The 20,454-nt window shown below is 42.7% G+C and overlaps 2 protein-coding genes across 2 annotated transcripts; one reads left to right on the top strand and one right to left on the bottom strand.

The window, feature by feature from the left end:
• Positions 1-1,261: 1,261 nt before the first annotated feature.
• rgs11 (regulator of G protein signaling 11) lies at positions 1,262-9,565 on the bottom strand. The gene is made up of 17 exons (XM_076745137.1): positions 9,431-9,565; positions 9,014-9,110; positions 8,742-8,792; positions 7,811-7,917; positions 7,494-7,545; positions 7,213-7,271; positions 6,947-7,023; positions 6,781-6,862; positions 5,544-5,612; positions 4,998-5,021; positions 4,843-4,904; positions 4,382-4,495; positions 4,086-4,201; positions 3,317-3,404; positions 3,094-3,232; positions 1,988-2,070; positions 1,262-1,905 (listed from the first exon to the last, which is right to left on the bottom strand). The coding sequence occupies exons 1-17, from the start codon at positions 9,491-9,493 to the stop codon at positions 1,767-1,769; spliced, it is 1,422 nt and encodes a 473-aa protein (XP_076601252.1). The 5' UTR covers positions 9,494-9,565; the 3' UTR covers positions 1,262-1,766.
• Positions 9,566-11,105: 1,540 nt separating this feature from the next.
• On the top strand, positions 11,106-15,258 carry ints15 (integrator complex subunit 15). Its single transcript, XM_076744230.1, has 8 exons — positions 11,106-11,207; positions 11,810-12,010; positions 12,098-12,319; positions 12,458-12,623; positions 12,842-13,119; positions 13,249-13,486; positions 13,842-13,881; positions 14,836-15,258. The coding sequence occupies exons 2-8, from the start codon at positions 11,816-11,818 to the stop codon at positions 15,059-15,061; spliced, it is 1,365 nt and encodes a 454-aa protein (XP_076600345.1). The 5' UTR covers positions 11,106-11,207; positions 11,810-11,815; the 3' UTR covers positions 15,062-15,258.
• Positions 15,259-20,454: the final 5,196 nt, after the last annotated feature.

Here is a 20,454-nt window from a genome sequence, read left to right as displayed (position 1 = left end):
TGCGCGTGCGTGTGTGTGTGTGAAAGAGTATATATATATAGCTTCCCTCCATTAGGAAATTTGATGGGCTCTCAGCTGCTACAAAGCTGACACACATCAGTGCTGCAGATCACAACATCAAACCTAACTGCTCATTGTTTTTCTGAGTCACAATCAAAGCAGCAGAGGCCAACATATCCTGACATGTAGTGCCCAGCTTGTGTCAAGCTTCAAAAATACCGGATCCAACTCAAAAGTATCCTTCATGAGACCTCAGTGCTCACATCTTTAACACCATAGGTCCTCAATTTATAACACAGCATTTCTGTTAAACATTTGAACCCGATTCAAGACTCTGAATAGCTCCTCTAGTCACAGCTGGTATTCACAGGCTGAGCAGTACTCCTTATGGTGTTCATGGGTAAGATCTGTGGAGTGCCCCTTTAACTTGCATTGTCAACGGGACCTTGGAGTGGAAGTGACGATATGTTCTCAAAAGTCCTGCAAAGACAATAATTATTCATGTGAACCTTGAGTTGTTGAGATGTGCTGTATTTACAGCAGTGATTCCCAACCTGTTTTTTTCTTCTAAATATTACAATTTTTCCTGTTTTTCTTGTGAAGCGCTGAACTATTTCTTCAGCCCTCCAGCGCAAATAAATCACACTTGGGTTGAACTGCTCATAACTCTTGTTCTGAGTACTCAGCCAATAGAGGGAGCCAGTCCGGTAGGAGAAACTGCAGCTCCTACAGAGCCAACAGAGGGAAGAAGGGAGGGAAATAAAACCTGAAAGGTTGTTAGTTGGAGAACAAAGGTGTAAAAAGAAGTTTGTATGCTCAGAAACAGCAGTGGAGGAGAGAGCGTGTGCAGACAGAATGACACTGTAGGAAGCAGATCTGAGCCAATGTAGCAGCTGCTCTTTAAACCTCTGGAAGCTGCTGTGAGATGGACTGAGTTGCTGAAGCTCTATAGTTCAATGCTACAATTTTCAGTGATAGCAAAGATTTCCCTGTCCAAAACTGTGTTTGATTAACTTTTTCCTGATGATAAATTCAGTTGCAGTTCATGTGGCAAACATTTGGAGTTCACAAATGCTAAAATAAACCCTAAAAGGCTTTGTGTTTAAAATAGGCCTAAGGACACATGAAAGAGAGAGAAGATAGAAAGTAGAGGAGGTCAGAGGAAATCAAGTCGTTTTAAAAATAAAAGCCTGATCACTGGTCCACACACACTCACAGTTTACCACAGCATGCAGAGCTGAGAACACAACACAACACTGAACACTGTTGTGACATTTTATTGGGATGAAAACATGCTCGAGCAAAATGGACAGCAACCACCATCACACTGAAGCTCCAGCATGGGATGAACCAAACAAGCAAACTGTACGATGATCACAGACATGCCGAAGCAACGTTTTGACTAAATACATATTTTACATCTCTACTGCCCTATAAACAACTGTTTTTCCTAAGCCTACTTATCAGAGGCCGAGCAGATTCTATAGAGAAGCTACTGAGGGAGAAAGGAGGACTTAGTGTTTGGAGTCAATATCAAGAACAACAGGACAGACTTTCTGGACTGAGATGGGATGTAAATGCAGGATGACTATGCAGCACTAAAAGCTCTTTTCTCTGCTGGTTGCTGCTCTGGGAATAAAATGTGATGCTGCTGAGGTATGCATTAACACCTGTGCTCTGAGACGAAGCTCTAATGTGGAAATCCTAGCTCTGGTAATGTTGCAGCGGTGAAAGAAAAGCTTTCACACTGACAGTTTGGCTCAGCGTCAGGCATGGGAGCCGGCTGCAGAGTTGGTACCTGCTTGCCTGGCCCCCTTGGCTTGTCCGTCTTCCTCTGTCGCCAGGGTGACAGCCTGAGCAGGGGAGGGGCTAGAGTGCCGCTGGCGTCTCATGAAGGGGAACACACTGAGAGGAAGGAGGGTGATATTAGAGAATGACTGTATTCAAGTGAAATCAAAGTAAGAGTGATAACTAATGTCATTTTTACCTTTTCTTTGTCTCCTGGGGGACAACAGCTTTGGCCAGCATGTTCTTGTACAGGTCAGACTTAAGATATCTTGGGTAAGAGTCCTGCACACAAAAACACACACAAACAGAATGTCTCAGTCTGCCAGCTCCTTACCTGCTGCCACTCTCTCCCTCATCTGCACACCTGCTCAGCCAGCATCCTTCACCTCTCAGTCACGCCTACCTGTCCAGTCACCAGAGCACACACCTGAGACTAGTAACAATCAGCGCAATACTTAAGCTGCTCCCTCACACTCACTCTTCGCCAGGTTGTTCTTCGTCTACATACAAGACTGTCCAACGATTGGTATCGGACTGCTTTCTCATTATCGACCCTGCCTGCCATTGACCTCGTCTGTTCTTCTGCCCATTGGTAATTACTTCGGCTTTCTGTACCTGACCACGTCCATTGCGTTACCCTTCTTGGATCTGTTGCTGAGTGGGATTGCCAAACAAATCCTGAAACTGTTGCTTGCCCCGAGCGAAGCATCAAGTCAGACTCACCTAAGACTCTAACAGACTCCCACATTCAGGTAGTGGTGCTATTGGGTTCAAACCTTACCTGTTACACAGAATGGCAACATTACCACCTAAGTCCTAATAACTGTCAACTAACATTAAAAGCTGCCATTTTGATGTGTCTACTTTTAGTTTATGGACTTTCAGTTTTGTTTTTTTTTTGTTTATCTTGGCAATTGTACATCTAGGGAAGTTGACATCACATGTGGCGTCCCTCAGGGGTCAATACTGGGTCCACTGCTGTTCAGTCTGTAGGGTTTGATTCCCCGGCCACAAAATCCAGAAATACAGTAGAAGTTATCAGAATTATGCTGATGACACACAGTTGTACATATCCTTTTCCCCCGGAGGTCTAAATCCTGTTAAATCATTCACTCAATACATTAGACATAAACAACAACGTCCCACAACTTCCCTCAGAAGTAGAAAAGGACATTCAAATTCACCCACAGTAGCATGGTTTGGCAAATAATTAGCTGTAAAGTATACGTGATTTGTGGCAAAGTGGATAAAACATGCAAAGGATGAAGTTTCAAGTATCAGACTACAATGCGTCAGAGTTCAGACCTTCTTCATGAGAAAGTAGATGTGCATTTGTGCGTCGTCCATGACAAAACGATGTGGGTGTCTGATCCCCTCCAGAGTTTTATCCATCGTCTTACTGTCGATGTTGACCCACCGGGCGGCTCCAGGAGCCAGGAAATTTCTGAGTCACACACACAAAAGAATGGCTGTCATCTGACAGTAAACACAAGTGTGTATTTCTACCTTTGTTTGCTTGCACACTTACTTGTAGACCTCTTCCACTTTCTCTATGATCTTGGAACTTTCTCCATGTCTAATATCCTCACAGGCCTGCCAGAAACACAGGTTCTCCGCTGGCAGAGACAGACAGACAGAGACAGAATATGAGGTGTTGGGTATGTTTGGAGGTGAACAGAATAACAACGATGCAGGAAAAAAGTGACATCTTCTGTAATTAGGGGCTTTATATAGCATGGCTGGCCTCTGTGGAGCACCATGGCCACTGGCAATGTTTCATATGTCTGCAATGGATTACACCTTCTACCTTTACTGTATATCTCACTATTAAATCTGTCTTGGATTTACCTCTCTCCTCTCTGTTCTTCTTCCTTATCTGCTCTTTCCATCCTCTCAACTAACAGAGCCATGAAAGTAATCTTATTTTCCACTGCCTCAACCCTTACATCTCTCACCGCTGGGATTGGAAAATGTCATTAGGGATGATAATGATAATGAAATATGAATAACAGTTACATTTATCTTGCTCCGTTTATTAATGTAATAAGCTCCTCCATATGAATAATAATTCAGTGTGCAGTATTTCACTGCCACATGATTTTAATTCAAAATGTAAAAAAGATGTTTGCTTAGAATAAAAATAAGAGGGTGGAGGAGATTTGGGATATTGTGTGTCTGAAATCCTTACACGTTGAAGTCGGGTCAGATCATGCGACCTTATCACTAAATGTTTCAACCACATCAGACCTGTTTCAGCACATGCACACACAAGTATCATTTCTGTCACCCTCCCTTACCACTAAACTCTTTCTCCAGGTAGGTCATGAACTCCCGCTTCCCCATGGAGTCATTGAGCAGCTCCATGAAGCTGAAGCTCCAACGTTCCACTCGAAGACGTGTCGGTACAGTCACCCTGCTCACGGACACACAGCAACGACACAAATCAGACACACGGGCATTCAGACTGGGAACTACTGCGATAACTTTAACAGAACATTTTTGATTTAAACATGAAACTAGTGAGACTGAATTACCACTACAGTGGACTGTATAGTTTGGACTTATGTGTGTGTAACAGTGTTTATTTTCTCACACATCTGCATTCATTGTCCAGTGTGCGGTGTCATCAGAGATCCAGGGGTTACTGGGAAGGCAGCCTTGCATGATGGGATCATGGTTCAGGTACTGCTCGCTGTATTTCACAAAACTGCACATCCGTACACAAATGCAGTGGCATGCACGCACACACACACGCACACACACACACGCACACACACACACACACACACAGTATTATTGTATTAGTACAGCAGATCATAAGAGTTAATGGCCACTAATTCCAGCTTCCCTCAGGAAGCATCCATTAGTGGCTCTTACATTGGGAGCACTAAGCCTTATGTGCATGTGCGTGCGTGCTCGAGACATAGAGTTCGGTTCAGGCAGAATCAAGTCCATTAGTCCTTGTGTATGTATCTGTGTGTGTGTGTGTGTGTGTGTGTGTGTGTGTGTGTGTGTGAGTGTGTGTCTATGTGTGTTTATCACACTGACACATACCCTTCGAGGCAGATGGAAGACTTTACACGATTTCTTCCAAGGGCCCTTCGACAGGTTTCAATCTGTAAACAAAGGCAGAAAGCACATGTAAACACAACGAAGCGTACATTCAGTGTGCTTAAAGCAACAGCGTATAAATTATATATGATGTTTACCTCACTTTTGAAGTAGTCACTGTTCTAGTTCTGTTAAAGAAACACAGTGTCATCACACAGTGACTGCATTTTACATCTGTAGTCATCTCAACAGCAGGCAGCTTCTGCGTGTCTATACATTCACACCCATACAAACAATGGCTTTAAACATTAAAACTGGATATATTCTGTCAAATGAGGAATGTACAATATGAGATTATGTACTGGTCATAATATAACATATATTTAATTTTCATCACAGATGGATATTTTTCAGGACTGCTGTTAATTAGAAATAGTTCATCATCAGTCATCATTTCCATGTCACACAAAGGAAATGCCTTTCGTGTCATGTCAGGGCCTCAGATTTTAACCTCTATCTATAACTATGAAAACAGTGGAATATACTGTAATCGTCCACAGTATAGCACAGCTCACTTGGACACTTACTTCAAAACAATCCCGGCAGCAAGAAAGAGGGAAAGCAACAGAACCATGAGAGATGAGATGGATAGCAGACATGTTATTACATCGGAGGAAGTAAAGAAATGAGATGATGTCACTGACCAGTGTCACTCTTGAGCTGAGGTTATTGGGTCTCTCCAGACCCATGTCCAACACATTATAAGCCCCAGGCTGAAAAAACACACACAGACGCACACTAATAACTAAGTGTAGTATATTTGTGACTGAGTTCATGTTTATGTGTGTGTGCGTGTGTGTGTGTGTGTTTGCGCGTGTGTGTGAGGGAGCACTTATCCTTCCTTGAGCTTTCCACTCCACTAGCTCTGACTTTTATTCTCAGGTTTCTCTTTCTTTTTCTCCATTCCCTCGTCCCTAATTCATAAGGGCAAGACAAGATGGAGTCCTTCCTTCCTCACAGTACCTCTTCACTTCCCCCTAACATCTCCCTTCTGATCCTTGTCTTTGCCTGTCTGTCTCTGTCTGTCAAATGGACTGTTGAGGTGTGTAGGAACCATAAAGAAAGTGGAATTTGATGATATTTCTCTCTCTCTCTCTCTCTCTCTCTCTCTTTGACCAGACGGGTTGAATATTTCATGCAGGAGGCAGAGGGGACTGTGAGTGAACATTAGTGGGACCTCTAACTGTTCTAAATACTTCAATACACATTTCTATAGTTGTGTACCATGGTTAAACATAGTCTACTACAGCGCAGTAGTACAATGTATTATAGTATCGTATAGTGCAGTATGGTGTACTATACATAGAATAGCATAACAGAGTATAATACAACACAGTAGAAAACACTATAGTGTAGAATAGTTTAGTACATTATTGAATTATACAGTACAGTGTATTATATTATAGTATAGTAAAGTGTCGTCTAGTGTAGTATAGTACAGTATGGTGTAATATGCATAGAATAGCATTACATAGTATAATATAATATAATATAGGACAGTAAAGTATAAAGCATTGTATATAATGGTATAGTGTATATTCTAATTCAACACAGTAGATAACACTCTAGTATAGAACAGCATAGTGTCACATTGCATAATGTAGGTAAATATACTGTAGTTTAGTGTAGTACAGCACTGTATAGTATAGTGTAGTATACAACATGGTATGGTATAGTAGAGCATACACTAGTATAGTATAGGATGGTATAATAAAATAGTCTAATTCAACATGGTAAAGAGCACTTCAGTATAGAACAGCATCACATATCATACTATAGTTCAGCACAGTATAGTGTAGTCTAGTATTGTGTAAGGCCAGGCGGTGTGGTATAATACATAGTCTGATCCATCACAGCAGAGCACAGTGACAGTGAACGTACCGGGGGTCTGTTGATGAGCCAGTAGGCCTGCTCCTGACATTCCAGGACAATGCGGTCAGCCTTCCTTCTCTGTTTGGATGCTCTAAACATAAATCACACTGTAAGTTTGCGTGTGTGTGTGTGTGTATGTTTGTGTGTGTGGGTGCATGTCTGTGTGCGAGTGTACCTGAGTTGCTCTCTGGCTTGCATCACCACAAAGTCCCAGGTGTGGTTTATCCTCTTGTGCAACACACTGTACCTCTCCTAAAAAGCAAGGAGGGACAAGACAAGGAATGAATAAGAAGAGAAAACACAGAGAATCAAGTAATGCTGACATACTGTAGGTCTGTTACTCCAGACTGACTACTGCATAATCCTTGATACACACACACACACACACACACACACACATTTTATCTGTAACTTACACACATGGACACACATTTTCCTCACCTTTTCATATTCCATGAGTTCTCCTTGTTTTCTTATGTTCTTTTTAGCCAAATAGATTGCTGTTGGGATATAACAAAAACAAGAACAGTCAAGAAAGCCCAGAGCTCCTGGAAACACTTATCAGGATTCCTGTATGAGATGATATTTGAAATGGAAGGATTACTGGTAGTCTGTCACATTTTATAGTGTGTTGCTGGCTGATAAACAGTAGTTTTCCCTCACAATTAAATATATCATGCATGAAGGGGTTTTACGACTGCTGACACTGCAGTTTGTTTTACCATAATCCAGCTCTGAGGCAGGCCACCGGGTACTAGTCCAGAAGTAAGGAGTCTGAGGGAAAACAAGTGACATTATTTAACATTTCTGATGGAGGTTAATGTTGAAGCGGCTGATGAAAAAGTGGCAGCAGAGGGTGGCAGATGGATGGGGGATTAGGAAGTGGGCTAATGGAGTGAGAGGGAGAGAGGACAGACAGTGACAGACAGAAGGTGATGGTTTGGTAAAAAGTGGCAAAGCTTTTAAACTGAAAGGAGGGACGGTGTTTTTTTTTTTACAAGCAGGCAGAATGAGACATACTCCATGAGGGACGACCTACCTGGAAGCGGTAGGGCGACTCATCAGGCCGTAGCATAAGGGATCTGGGCTCCTTGAGGGGGTACACATACCCATATTTCACCAGCATGCCACCAACGTGCAGCGCCTCTGTTGAAAACACCACAGAAGAATTTAAAAGCATCTGGCGTTTTGCTCAAGCTTACACACCCTTAACTCTGCCATAAAAGTTTCTGATGTATATTCATAGGGAACGGTATCGTTTGTGGTAAATGATAAACTACACTAAGTTAGAATGTATTTCTTATTTATCGATGGCACATGAAAGTTCTCCAACTGAATGTGGAAAATAAATAATAATAAAGCATGCTGTGGACCTCATTTGTCATCCTTTTTTTAATCAAACGCCGGCACCCCGTCAGCAGTCTCCCTCAAATCAAGGCTTTGTTCCAGTGATGAAATGCATCATCAATCTTCAGTCACTCATTTGTTAAAGAGCTCTACTTTTATGACTGACAGCTCCCAAAAAAAGCTGTGTGATGCATTTTAATCAGCTCTTACTGCTCTCTCCCTCCCCTTCTGCCTGACTCCACTCTCTTACTTTAGTCTGAGGCTAAAGGGACTGGCGGACTTTTTCCAGCCTCTAATTTAGTTTAAGTATGGTTAAGTCTCCTGAGGTAAAAACCTCCACACGGGCACTAATCAAACACAGGTCATCAGGTGAGTTAATCAGACTGGGATCCTCTGGGGCTCACCCCATTCCTGTTTACTGGAAACAGCAACCCCCACAATAGACATACACACACACACACCACTACTACTTCAGCTTGAGAGAAAACACCATATCCTGGCAACACACTAGCAACGACACACACAACAAAGCAGTCATACTGAGAGGATGGAGCAGAGAATCACAGCAGATATTCTCCCCATCACACACACGCACACACAAAACATGTGTATCAGTTACTTACCCTCCTCGCAGATATTGTATTTCTGGATCAACCAGTCTATTATATCACGACCTGAAGAGAAAAAGAAAAAAGAAAGGAGACGAGAGGACAAAACTTCCTCCCTCTGCTCTGCAAAGCACACAGTCTTCTCCAAAATTCACTGCTGCATTATGCATGATCTCCGGGACAAACACAAGCTGCAATGTGCTTCTTTCACACATGCACACACACAGATGCTGATGCACACTGACATAAAGACACACACACACACACACACACACACACACACACACCTGTCATGGCGTGTGGAATGACAGTGATAAGGAGCCTCTGATTTCTCATCTTCACTCCCATGTCAGGGTCCTGCATGGCCACTATCACTTTCTCCATCTGTCGGGGAACACACACACACACACACACACACACACACACACACACATAGTGACACACAAAGATACACACACACGTCCACATAAGCATGCATACACTCACAATCTAGAAAAGCAGTCAAAACACTTATACATAAGTCGGAAGTTGATTTTTTTTAAAAATAAATAATGCATGTATTAAACGCTGCACCGGTTGATTACTTGTTTTCATCCTGGCACGCGCTCCTATGTGTTGTATGTTTTCTGCTTCATGCAAGCTTCATCTGCAAAATAATCACATTCTAAGAACAAAGCAAAGGAGACAGACTCGTAGCGTCTTACCTTGCGAAAGCATGACATCTGCTCCCGGTGCCAGCCTCCTTTAGCCAGGGTGTTGATGGTCATCTTGCGGGCTGCTGGGGCTCACTAGTCGGGACGGTAAAGTGCGGGACCGAAGTGCTGGCGGGAGCGCGCCGCAGAGAGTGCGCGGCTTCCTTTCCGTCCCATCAGGCGGTCCGGAGCCTGACGAGAACGCGCATTTGAAGACCGCCGTGAAATAACAACCAAACGTACAGATGATAACCACAAGATGGTCTAATCATTTATGTATTTAACAAATGTCAAATGTCATGTTTCGATTAACAATTTACTATAACAACCTACACAAATCAAAAGCCTTTCACGTTAGATTCAGCTCAAATTTTTGTCCAAAAAGATAAAGATACAAATATTAAGCGTGCTGGCGTGTTGTTTAGTTTGATGTTGGGAGGCTGTTTGCACGTTTGACAGCAGGCTTTCCAGTGGGCTTCAACTGAACTCTATCAGTGGCGTGTCCAGGGGGCGCCCTGGGGTGACACTGACCACTCCATGTGCTACCCCCTTATCCTGATTGGCTGTCTGCCCAGTGAGAGGCGGGTCCTAGGTCGAACCAAGTGTCTGACCAGTATTTTTGAATATGCATCGTTTTATTTTGCATGGGTTTTACATGTAGTCATTGGTAAAGTAATGTAATTACTTTTGAGAAAAGAAACGAGTAACTGTAAAAATATTAGTAATCAGATAATTCAGAAGTAATCTATATTTAGGGATTCCCTTTTAATCCAAATCACATGTCCCTGTTTCCCAGGTGTGCTGTGACACCTGTCAGAGGTGTTACCATCCTGAATATGGACAGGTGCCTCCAGTGGATGAGGAGCACTTGTGCCCTCTATGCCAGTAAATGTGTTGCTCGTTGTTGTTATTTCAAAACAATGTTGTGTTTCTTTCTTTGCTGGTGTTCAGTGTTTTCAAAATGGTGCTTTAATTATATTACATTCTGCTCCCAATGAGTGACTTTATGCATTTCTCAAACGGAGAGTTGGGGTGAATATGTTTAACCGCTCGGACTGAAGGTTTCATGGATATTATCGGATCCTAGTGGGAGAAAGTGGACATTGTCTCAAAAGCATCAAATATTTTTTGAAGGTAGAGTCCTCGGAGTTCCATGGATGTGGTATAATCCTAATGACAGATGACAGGAGTGCATTTCATGGCGGACTGTCTCACACATTTTTAGACGTTTAGTAAATTCGTAGATGATTAAATCGTCTTATGGTTATTATCTGATTGACTTCTAAGGCAACAACCTTCAGATGCGCGTTCCCGTTACAGAGTGCGTTTCACGGCATTGGTGTTTTTTCTAGCCATGACTCGGGCACAGGAAAGAAACAATTTGTTTTCTTTTATGTAATTGTGAGACAACAATAAAATGTTTTTTTAAATAGCTAAAATTGAATAAATTGAAAATATCTCCAACGGAAATGACAAGTAAATACACAATGGCGTTTATCCTTTAATGTAATTTTGTGTGAGATAACACAAAGACATTTTTAAATAAAATAAATAAATCTTCAGGCTTTGTTGGGTAAAATAACGCGTCCCTCTGTGTTTGTTAGGGAACAATGAATGTTTGTTGACGTTCGCAAAAAGTCGCATGCTCAGACTCCACTACGTCTATGGCAGCAGTTTTATACCACGCAGGCTTCCGTAGCACCAGGAAGTGATTCGGCCGTGGTTTAGTGACTGTTCACTAGTCTTATCACCGGCTAATTTATTAAGTATATTAAGAGCTTTTTCACAGGTAAGAGCTTAACCAAATATACGTTTTGTCTTGAAAAGACGGCTTCGGTGGTAGCTAACGCACTGAGACTTGTTGCGGTACAGAAAAGAGTCTTTTGAGCTAACCTTGCTAACCTTAGCTGTAGCAGGACGGAGAACGACTGACGGTGGAGCTGCTCCACATGAACACTGTTGAGTTGCAGCGGTGAAGCCACAGTTTGCAACACTTGTATAAGATGTAACGTTAAAACGGGACTTTGTGATTACTATTCTTGTGTGAGTGATGATTGTGCAGCCGTGTTTCCCTCTTTCGTGTGTGGACGAGTAAACAGGCTGAGCATCAGTGCATTGTTGTGCTATACATAGATGTAATATTGTAGTTTTTCTCTGCACCGTATGTGACACTGTCGAACAAATGAATTCAAGATTTTATAAAGCTAAGTCCACAACGTCAAGTCCACGTTGCATAAATTGAATGTTGCAAATCTCATTACTTACAACAGTTAAATCACCTATTGTGAAACAGCCTTTGACATGTCACTCTTGATATTTCAGCAACACATTTTACGTGCAAGTTTAAGTGAGAAGGTCAGTTTTTGAATGATTTGAATGGGTCTCTTTTAGGTGGTGATGGGTGACATTCGTCAGTCGTTGCTGCCTCGCGATGTGCTGAGTGCCGCCAAGGAGCTGCTGTATCACCTGGACATCTACATCTGTAACCTGGTGCAGTCAGGGAGGCAGCCTCCTCAGGTGGACTCCAAAACCCTGGAGCTGGTGGAAGAGTTCATTCTGCATGCCCCAAAAGACAGAAACACCCCAGCGAGGGTAAGTCATGACCCTGACCTGCTTGGACGCCACCGAGCACACAAACACGAATGTGGGCTGCCAATAAAACGTCTGTTCTTCTTTCAGAGGATGAGCGCCCTCCAGGAGCTCCAGCTGCTGGAGATCATGTGCAGCTGTTTCCAGGAGCAGAGCCGCGATACCGTCCGTCAGCTTATGTTCTCCGCGCTCTTCAGTCTCCAAGGCAACCAGGCGGATGAAAGTCGCATGGCACTGTTAGGCAAGCTGGTCTCCATGGCAATCGCTGTGAGCAGGGTTCCTATCTTGGAGTGCGCTGCGAGCTGGTTACAGGTGAGGGTTCAGACGCATGCGCATTCAAGTGATGATGATGATGAAGTACTTTGGTGTGCTTCTCTCCATGTGTGCATATGTGTGTGTGTACCATGGTTGTATTGAACATATGTCTCTGGATGTGTTTGTGTCCTCCAGAGAACGCACCGTGTGTACTGTGTGCGCCTGGCTCAGGTGCTGGTGGACGACTACTGTAGTATGGTGCCAGGCTCGGTGCCCACCCTGCAGAACATCCACAGCGCCAGCCCACGTTTCTGCTGCCAGTTCATCACTGCTGTCACCACCCTGTATGACTTCACCTCAGGTGCTTTGGAGGGATCATGCAGACGTCCATAAACATCTCAGAAGTTTGGGCAGAAGGATTGCAAATATCTTTTAAAATGGCTGAAAATGTAAAATATCTTGAAATTCTTCTAGTCTTCTTTTAGTCATTTTAACAACCACCTTGTCTGTGTGTGTGTGTGTGTGTGTGTGTGTGTGTGTGTGTGGGTGTGTGTGTTTTTGTGTGTGTGCGTGCTTTAGAGGAGCTCACTCCTCCTTTAGAACTCCTCCAGATGATTGCATCATGGATTCAAGATGACCCTCGTCTCGTCCTCATCACCTTTCTGAACACGCCCCTTTCTGGCAGCCAGCCAATCAGCTCACTCGATGTCACACCTTTAGGAGGGTTGGTACGCTGGTGCGTCAAAGCGCCATTGGCCTACAGGAGGGACAAAAAGCTGGCATTGACCAACGGTACCACTGATAGTGAGCCGGAGGTGGGGCCTCTTTTCTCTGCTCTCCATCTGAGTGTCCTGCAGGTTTGTAGCGTCTGTAGATATTTGCATACAGTAAACATTTACATGCAATATGCAGAACACCTCCAGCACACAGAGGGAAGATAACAAAGCCATTTTCCCATGCCGTTGTCCATCTCCTTCCAAATCTAGGTCTTCATGCTTTTGCCAAATGTCCTAAATGAGAAGGGGCTTTTTGGGCGCCTGGCGCTGCTGCAGATGGAGTCCCTGGCCACACTGACCTCTGACCTCTCAAGGCTGTTGGACCAGGCCGACAAGCACACACACACGTCATCGGCCGACACACACGCGCTGTCCCAGCTGACCCTGGACCGGCTGGCACAGGCCTTGCAGGTCGCCATGGCCAATGGAGCCCTGCTCTGCTCGAGAGGTAAGACTGAAAAGGCAGGATGGAAGGATAAAAGTGATAAATAAGTAAAGTGAAATTAGACGCACAATTTAGGGAAAAATCCTGCCTTGACTCAAAGCATTCAGTAGCTGAGCAGATGAATAGCAGAGTTGGGTCTGAGATTAGAACTTAATTTGACAGATATCTGGACTCAGATGAACAGCCTCCACCTGCTTTGCTGTAGACCTGCGGGTGCCAACAATGTGTGAACAGCCTTAAGCTTTAAGCGACTTCTAAATGTGTAACTGATAATTTGGTTCAGTCACTTGTCATATGGATTGTCTCATGTTCTGGTGTGATGCTTGACTTCTTATGTCATGCTGCCTTTTCTCTACAGAGGACCTGAGAGCCATCTGTTCCCGCCTCCCACACAACAAGTAAGAACCATTACTATTCATGGCCCTTTCACCTTAGAATTTCTGCTGCTTACTTGGTTTCAGAGAGAACAATAGTTTAAGAGTATGTCAAGCCTCAGCTTTACATTGATCTATGTGGAGAATCTCTGTTTTAATAATCATTACCCCCGTGTGAAGAGTCAGCCTCTTCTATGCCTTTGTCACACTGTGAACATTGCATGATGCTAAACTGAGGTCTAGTATAGTCACCAGGTAGTTTAACAGACTAAAATAAAGTAATTTCAGTTGAACAGCAGTTTATTTTTGATTCAAATGCAGATTTAATTTGTTTAATTTAAGTTAGGAAATAAAGGTTAAGACTGCATTTCTGACTATTTAAGGCTAAAATCGTCCATCCTCAGCCTCCTCTGTTTAGTGCCCTCACATCAACAGAATTATAGTAAGCACCCACTTCACACTCCCATACTGTTGTTCACATTAATTTAAGGAATATATTTATATATAAACATTACCTCTGAATTATTTTACATTGATTAAGTGTTGCAGTGAGGAACCAGTTTTGAAGCAGGACAATTTTAATTCCCTTGTAAGCCAAACAAGTTTGGACAGGAGCAGCTAAAGACTGGGAAAGATGTGGAACGCTCCAAAAACATTTGGAACATTCCACAGGTAAACAGGTTCATTGGTAACAGGTGGTAGTATCGTGATTGGACACATGATTGTTATAAAGGAGATGACTACATGAGCTCAGTAACACCTCCTAAAACTGTTGTCAGTAAACACAGTTTGTTTGCAAATGACTACATTCTGTTTTCACTTGTTTTACACAGTGTCCCAACTTTTGGAATCAGGGTTGTACGTGTGCCTAACATGACTTGTATTTGACTTTTTTTTTTTTTTTGTTCCATCTCTTCTCTCTTATCTTTCTTCTCCTCTTCATCATCACTTTGTGTCGTTGCATCTTTGTATCTCCAGTTTGCTGCAGTTGGTGTTGTCAGGCCCAGTGATGTACTACAACAACATCCACACCCCTCCGCTGGCCTTCAGTCCACACACAGCTCACTCCCCCATCGCCTCACACCCGGCACACCCGGCACACGCCCCGCACACACCTTTAGCCACTCACCCCTCCGCTCACCCTCAGTACCCCGCTCAGCCTTTCATTACGGGAATGCCGTTCCCCTTCCGACCCAGCCACTAAAAGAATCCTGTTTGCGGATGTGAAGTTGTGCGTTTCTGTGTGTGGATGCTGGGCGTTGGGGTTTGTTGTCTGCTTGTTGGTGTGCATGAATTAATGTGTGAGTGGTCTATTATGTATTATGATGCTAAGAAGCAGATTTGCTTTTGCTAAAAGTCTGTGAGGATAACACGTTTGTTCAATAAATATTTTTTTACCTGACTCTTGGTGTTGTTCTTTATGCTGGCCACATGTGGTCACTGTTGTCCTACTCCCAAAAGTTCAGTCCATCAGCCTCCAAATACCACAGATACATATTTCAGGGCTTTATTTGAATTATTGCAAAGTACAAGACGGCACAGGACCTCTGCTGTAGGCTTTTTTTATGCTTTATGCAAATTGTCATGCTGTACACTATTTTTACTCTATCAGAACTCTGCAAGGTGGAAATTAATGTTTGCATGGGTAGAAACAGAATCATCCACGGTGGAATAAACCAAACTGCGGCACCAAAAAAGAATCTTGGATATAAATTGGTTAATAAAATGGGAGATACAGAAAAAGCTGCAGCAGATTTGATCCACGTCAGTGCAGCTACACACACCACCACAGGGCTACATGACTCACACTGAGCACAAAAGACATAAATATCTAAAGGTAAACCAACGTGGGTCATTATGTAACCAGAGATGTCAGAGCCAAGCCCCATGTGCACAAGCTTGGCCCCTGTTATTAGACAGATAGCATATCGTTGGCCTGCAGCACACCAAAAAAAGATGTTCAGCCCTCCCCAGGACCCCAGCTGCCTTCACCCAGGATGAGAATTGCATCATCCCTAGTGGTCTCTGCAGCGAGTCAGTGAAGGCTGCCTTTACTTCAACGTTTAACACATTGCACAGAGGTTTAGAACAAGCATAAATTAGTAAGCATAGTTGGTTTTTGGGGATCCTGATGGACATGCACGTTGCATGTACATCAGTTTTTTCACCTTACTTCCTCATGATCTAATTTTTTCACGTGATCTGTGTGTGTTGGGAAGGTAATACTCATCCTAATAGATGTCTTTGTTTCCCCCTACACAGTACTGTTGCCATAATTAGCAGTCACTACCTCCTTATCTATTTTTACTGGAAATGTCTCACAACAGTGCAGCTGGAATTTCTTAAAAGACATCCTGGTCTGGAACAACTGTGCAAAGATCAGCTCAGGGCAGCGTCTACATGTTGCAGCATCTTGGATTCCAGCTGTCACTTCACAGTGTCTCTCACGTGTGTACAATAGGCACTGTTGAAGGCTGATTGTTCTGTGTTCACGCACTGTAGACTGTAGTGTCTGTGGTCTCCCCCTGCAGAGCTCATGGGTGGGACGATGATAAGGATATCTGTTCTGGGACAGAAATGCCTGAGTTACTGTTAAGCAGGCGAAGGTGGCAGCAGATAATATTCGAGTGAAAAAGGCCAGATCGAAGATCCAGAGTGTGCGTTTGTACTGAGGAGAGTGTGTGAGGTTTGGTCCTCTAAATCAAACAGGAGCTGTCAGTGGTGGAATGTAAGCAGTACATTTAGTCAAGTACTGCACTCAAGTACAAATCCAAGTTTTACTTCAGTGTTTTCCATATTATGCTACTTTATACTTCTCCTCCATCTCACAGGTAAATAATGTACTTTTTACTCCACTACAGTTCCCTGACAGCTTTAGTTACTAGTTTCATGTCAGTTCTTCCTGTCTAGTGAAAAACCATGCATATCCACATGTTGAAAATTCATTTGAATAGATCTCATAAAACTGAAGGGTTAAGTTTTCCTTTATGGGTTGAGAGAATTCTCCCACTTCTTAAGATAAATAGACAAAAGAGTAGCTGTAAAATGCATTGCCAAAAAAGCTGAAAACAGCGGCACTACAAACATGCGATTATGTGATTATAGAGTATGATGAATTGCTATAGACTGAAATATGCAACAGGATGTAAAGTATTAAAATAAGCTCCAGCTTAAACATCAACAGCAGTAAAGCGCAACAGGAATACTGCTTTTACCAATGGGAGCTGTTTGGTGGGCTCAGGCTTGATCAGGCTTCCAGATTCTGCACACTGCTTTTTGCTTTCAACCTAATATCTGAAAGTTTTGTGATCATATGCGGCTTTGACAGTGTGAACAAAGCTCACAATACCACATTTAGTCTTCGACTGTATCTTGTATATGATTGTGTGCCATGAGACCAGATGTGCTGGCCAGAACTGGTTTTGTCTGCATGCTTTTATGTGGGTTACAGGGGGAAATTTTGGTTTGGGTGAGCCCACGTCCCTGCAGGTGTGCATTGTGGTTGCATAGGACTGTCTGAGTCAGCACCTCCAGAATCATGGTTTCCTGTAGAAAAAAAAAAAAACTCTCAAGGCTGAACACCAAATCTGATTCACAAAGAACCCCATTTTTCGAAGCTAACCATAAACCAGATGGCTGAACCTTAATATTGAGTCAATCTGAACTGCACAATGTCAGTCATTATTCCATGAATAACGGCCCTGCTTGAGCGTTTATCAAATGAACGTCACAATGAGGTTTAAAGCTTCCAGTGTGAAACCCTAAAACTGATTCATGCTCAAAATAACACAAAGCAGAAATAGCCAAAATACAGAACTGATTTTCACCAACTCCTTCCCCTCTGTATCATGATTCCGCATAACTACAACACAGGTGTTCAGTGGGCACTTCCTGCCATCAATGCAACGACAGGAAACAGCCTGAAAATGACCTGCAGTTTCAGAGTGAGCCGAGCATCTATGGATTCAAAAGTATAAATTGGTATTTGCAAAGTGAGAAGACATTAAAAAGAATAAAAAAAGATTCTCTTTCACTTTCGAGCATCATGTGGTTGACCGTATGTAAGTGAATACGTATACAGCATAACGTATCATTAACAGGCTTGTTTTGTCAAGCTCCTACAACATAGAACTTTATCCTTCAAAGCTTTTAGGGCCAGCTGTGGTTGTTGTTGATAACCAGCCGCATTTGCTTTTCTCAAACAAAGGATCACTGCCACTGAGGCTACATCCTGCAGACCCTGAGCTCATAATTGACTTAATCTTGGAAACAAACAGATCGGAGTATCAACTGTTAAACAGTTTTTAAGTATGATTCAGCAACATTATGGGAAACAGAAGACATTTCTCTCTCATACAGTCCTGAGCGCCATCATAAGACTTCTCATTGGGTTTTATTAGCCACAGTACATTTCTTATATTACAGCATTATGGCTAAGCTCATCTTAGTTTAAGCCTGTGAAATACACACATGCATGTATATATGTGTATGTGCACGTCATGTCCTCTCTTATAAACCATTTAACTTCCCTGTGAATTTTTGTGCACTTGCTTGTGGTTCATGGTGCGTTGCTAGCATGCTAACAGTGATAAGGCTAACAAGCATGCACACATTTGCAGAGATTCAGAACATGTATTAGGATACACTATGTGAACCGTGCGTGTCTGTAGAAGATATTGTGCCAAGCTGTTTCACTGAGTTTGACCTGCTGGTGTCACAGCATGAAATGTCATTACAGTTTATCCTCTGGGTACCCAGAATATCTGTAGCAAACTTTACCATGACAATCTTTTTTACATATATAGTTGATTTTCACTTTATACTCTGTATCCTTTTTCATCTTGATCTTTCTATGCCACTCTTTCGCCTCTGTTTTTATACTTTGCTGGCTGTAACAATTTAATTTCCCCAGCGTGGGACTCTCTCAGGCAGCCAATGAGAGACCCCTCTGCTATCAGTATGTTACCCTTTTGAAAATCTCCGTCGATATTGGAAACAATAACAACAACCTCTGAGCTTGCAACCTGCACACTGATCTGTGCTGAAAATGGCAAGTCAGTACAAGCCCATCACTCACGATTACCTTAATCATAAATGTATTGTAAAATTTACATGTTTCTAACAATGTCAACAAAAATTGAACATTATGGGCCTCGTAAAGATAGATGTTATGGCCGGGCTGTTGTGTTGGACTGCATCATATTGTACAGGTGGAGCATACCTCATAAAGAAGGCGCTCTCACTCTGAACTACAATGTCAGTCAGGAGAGCGTCACAGCAAGCAGGATCCATCCTATTATGCAACTTAGGAGGAAGTCAGGATGTCAACAGCTAACAGTTTTGACCTTTTATCTAACATGTATTTAACAAGTTAGTTGAACAAGTTAGTGCATTGTTAACATTTAAAAAACAAACATTTACATTTGTGCTTCTACTTTGGATTGCACTCATTAGTTAAATGACTATGGAAAAAAATATCTTCTTCATGCTATTTGTTAGTAAAATAGGATGTTCTCGCATGCAAGAAGGGAACTAAGGTGTTGCATGAGGTGTTTCCTCATCATTTCAGCACAGTGGTTCGGTCTTGCAGCCTTTTGAGTCTGTGTGTGCAGACTGTACTCGTGCTCCTTGGTGCATTTTTTCAAAAAGTCAAGACATTTCCACTGAAAGTCCAGAACCGCCTCAACATTGCATTACTATCATTATTTCTGAGAAAACATTTCCTCTGCTGTAGTTCCTCAGCTGGAGTCTTGTTACAGAGTCCTGACTGGCAGCTACAGATATTGTGGGAATCTTTTAGCTTGCTGTGCTGCTCACCTTCAACACATTTGCCCCACAGTTAACAGTTCAACCAAGCAAGACAGGCAGGGGCATTATTACATGTTGCTTAACACCGGCGTGACACATCAGTGTCAGGTAATGATGGCACAGAAAAAAGAGACAATTAAAGCTGGTGAAAGTCTCTGTGGTGACTTTACATTCTTGGCCTGCGACTGCATGAAACTACAACAACGACTTGCTGTAAAAAATGCGGTTGAACTTTCAGAACTCTAGATTCTTGACCGTGAGATCGCTGTTTCTAAGAGAGGACAGAAATTAATTGCCATCATGTCCACTGGTTTGTTTAGCAGGAGATATACGGTGGCTTTATGAGTCTAGTCTAACCTGTATGTTCTAAAAACCAGTGGACTTGTTGAAGGTAGAAAATATAGGTCTTCTGCGTCACGTCAGCCCCCACTTGAAATGTCAAACCAGTGATGGAAAAGTGACTCAAATGTGGGAAAATTATGCTGTGGGAAAATTATTAAAACCTGAGCTCAGACTTCCCCAATGACTGGTTTGCACAAAATACATGTTAGCGGCCAGGCAACAGACATAAACATGTAATTACTGAAGATACCCAAAAGAGCAATTATAGAGACAGTGACACAGCCTTACTGAGGCTGTTTCGGTTAAATAATCAATAATTAAGAGCATTGGTAAATAAAGGGGATTGCAAAACCAGCTATAAAAAAATAAAAGAAGCACCTGTTTACAAAGATTTACTAATAATTTACCACCGGTGGCGACTGTTTTGCTCCTGCCCACCACAAGTGC

The sequence above is a fragment of the Chaetodon auriga genome, chromosome 12 (assembly GCF_051107435.1).
Source record: "Chaetodon auriga isolate fChaAug3 chromosome 12, fChaAug3.hap1, whole genome shotgun sequence".
Lineage (NCBI taxonomy): Eukaryota > Metazoa > Chordata > Actinopteri > Chaetodontiformes > Chaetodontidae > Chaetodon > Chaetodon auriga.
This window is presented reverse-complemented; position numbering and strand designations above follow the sequence as displayed.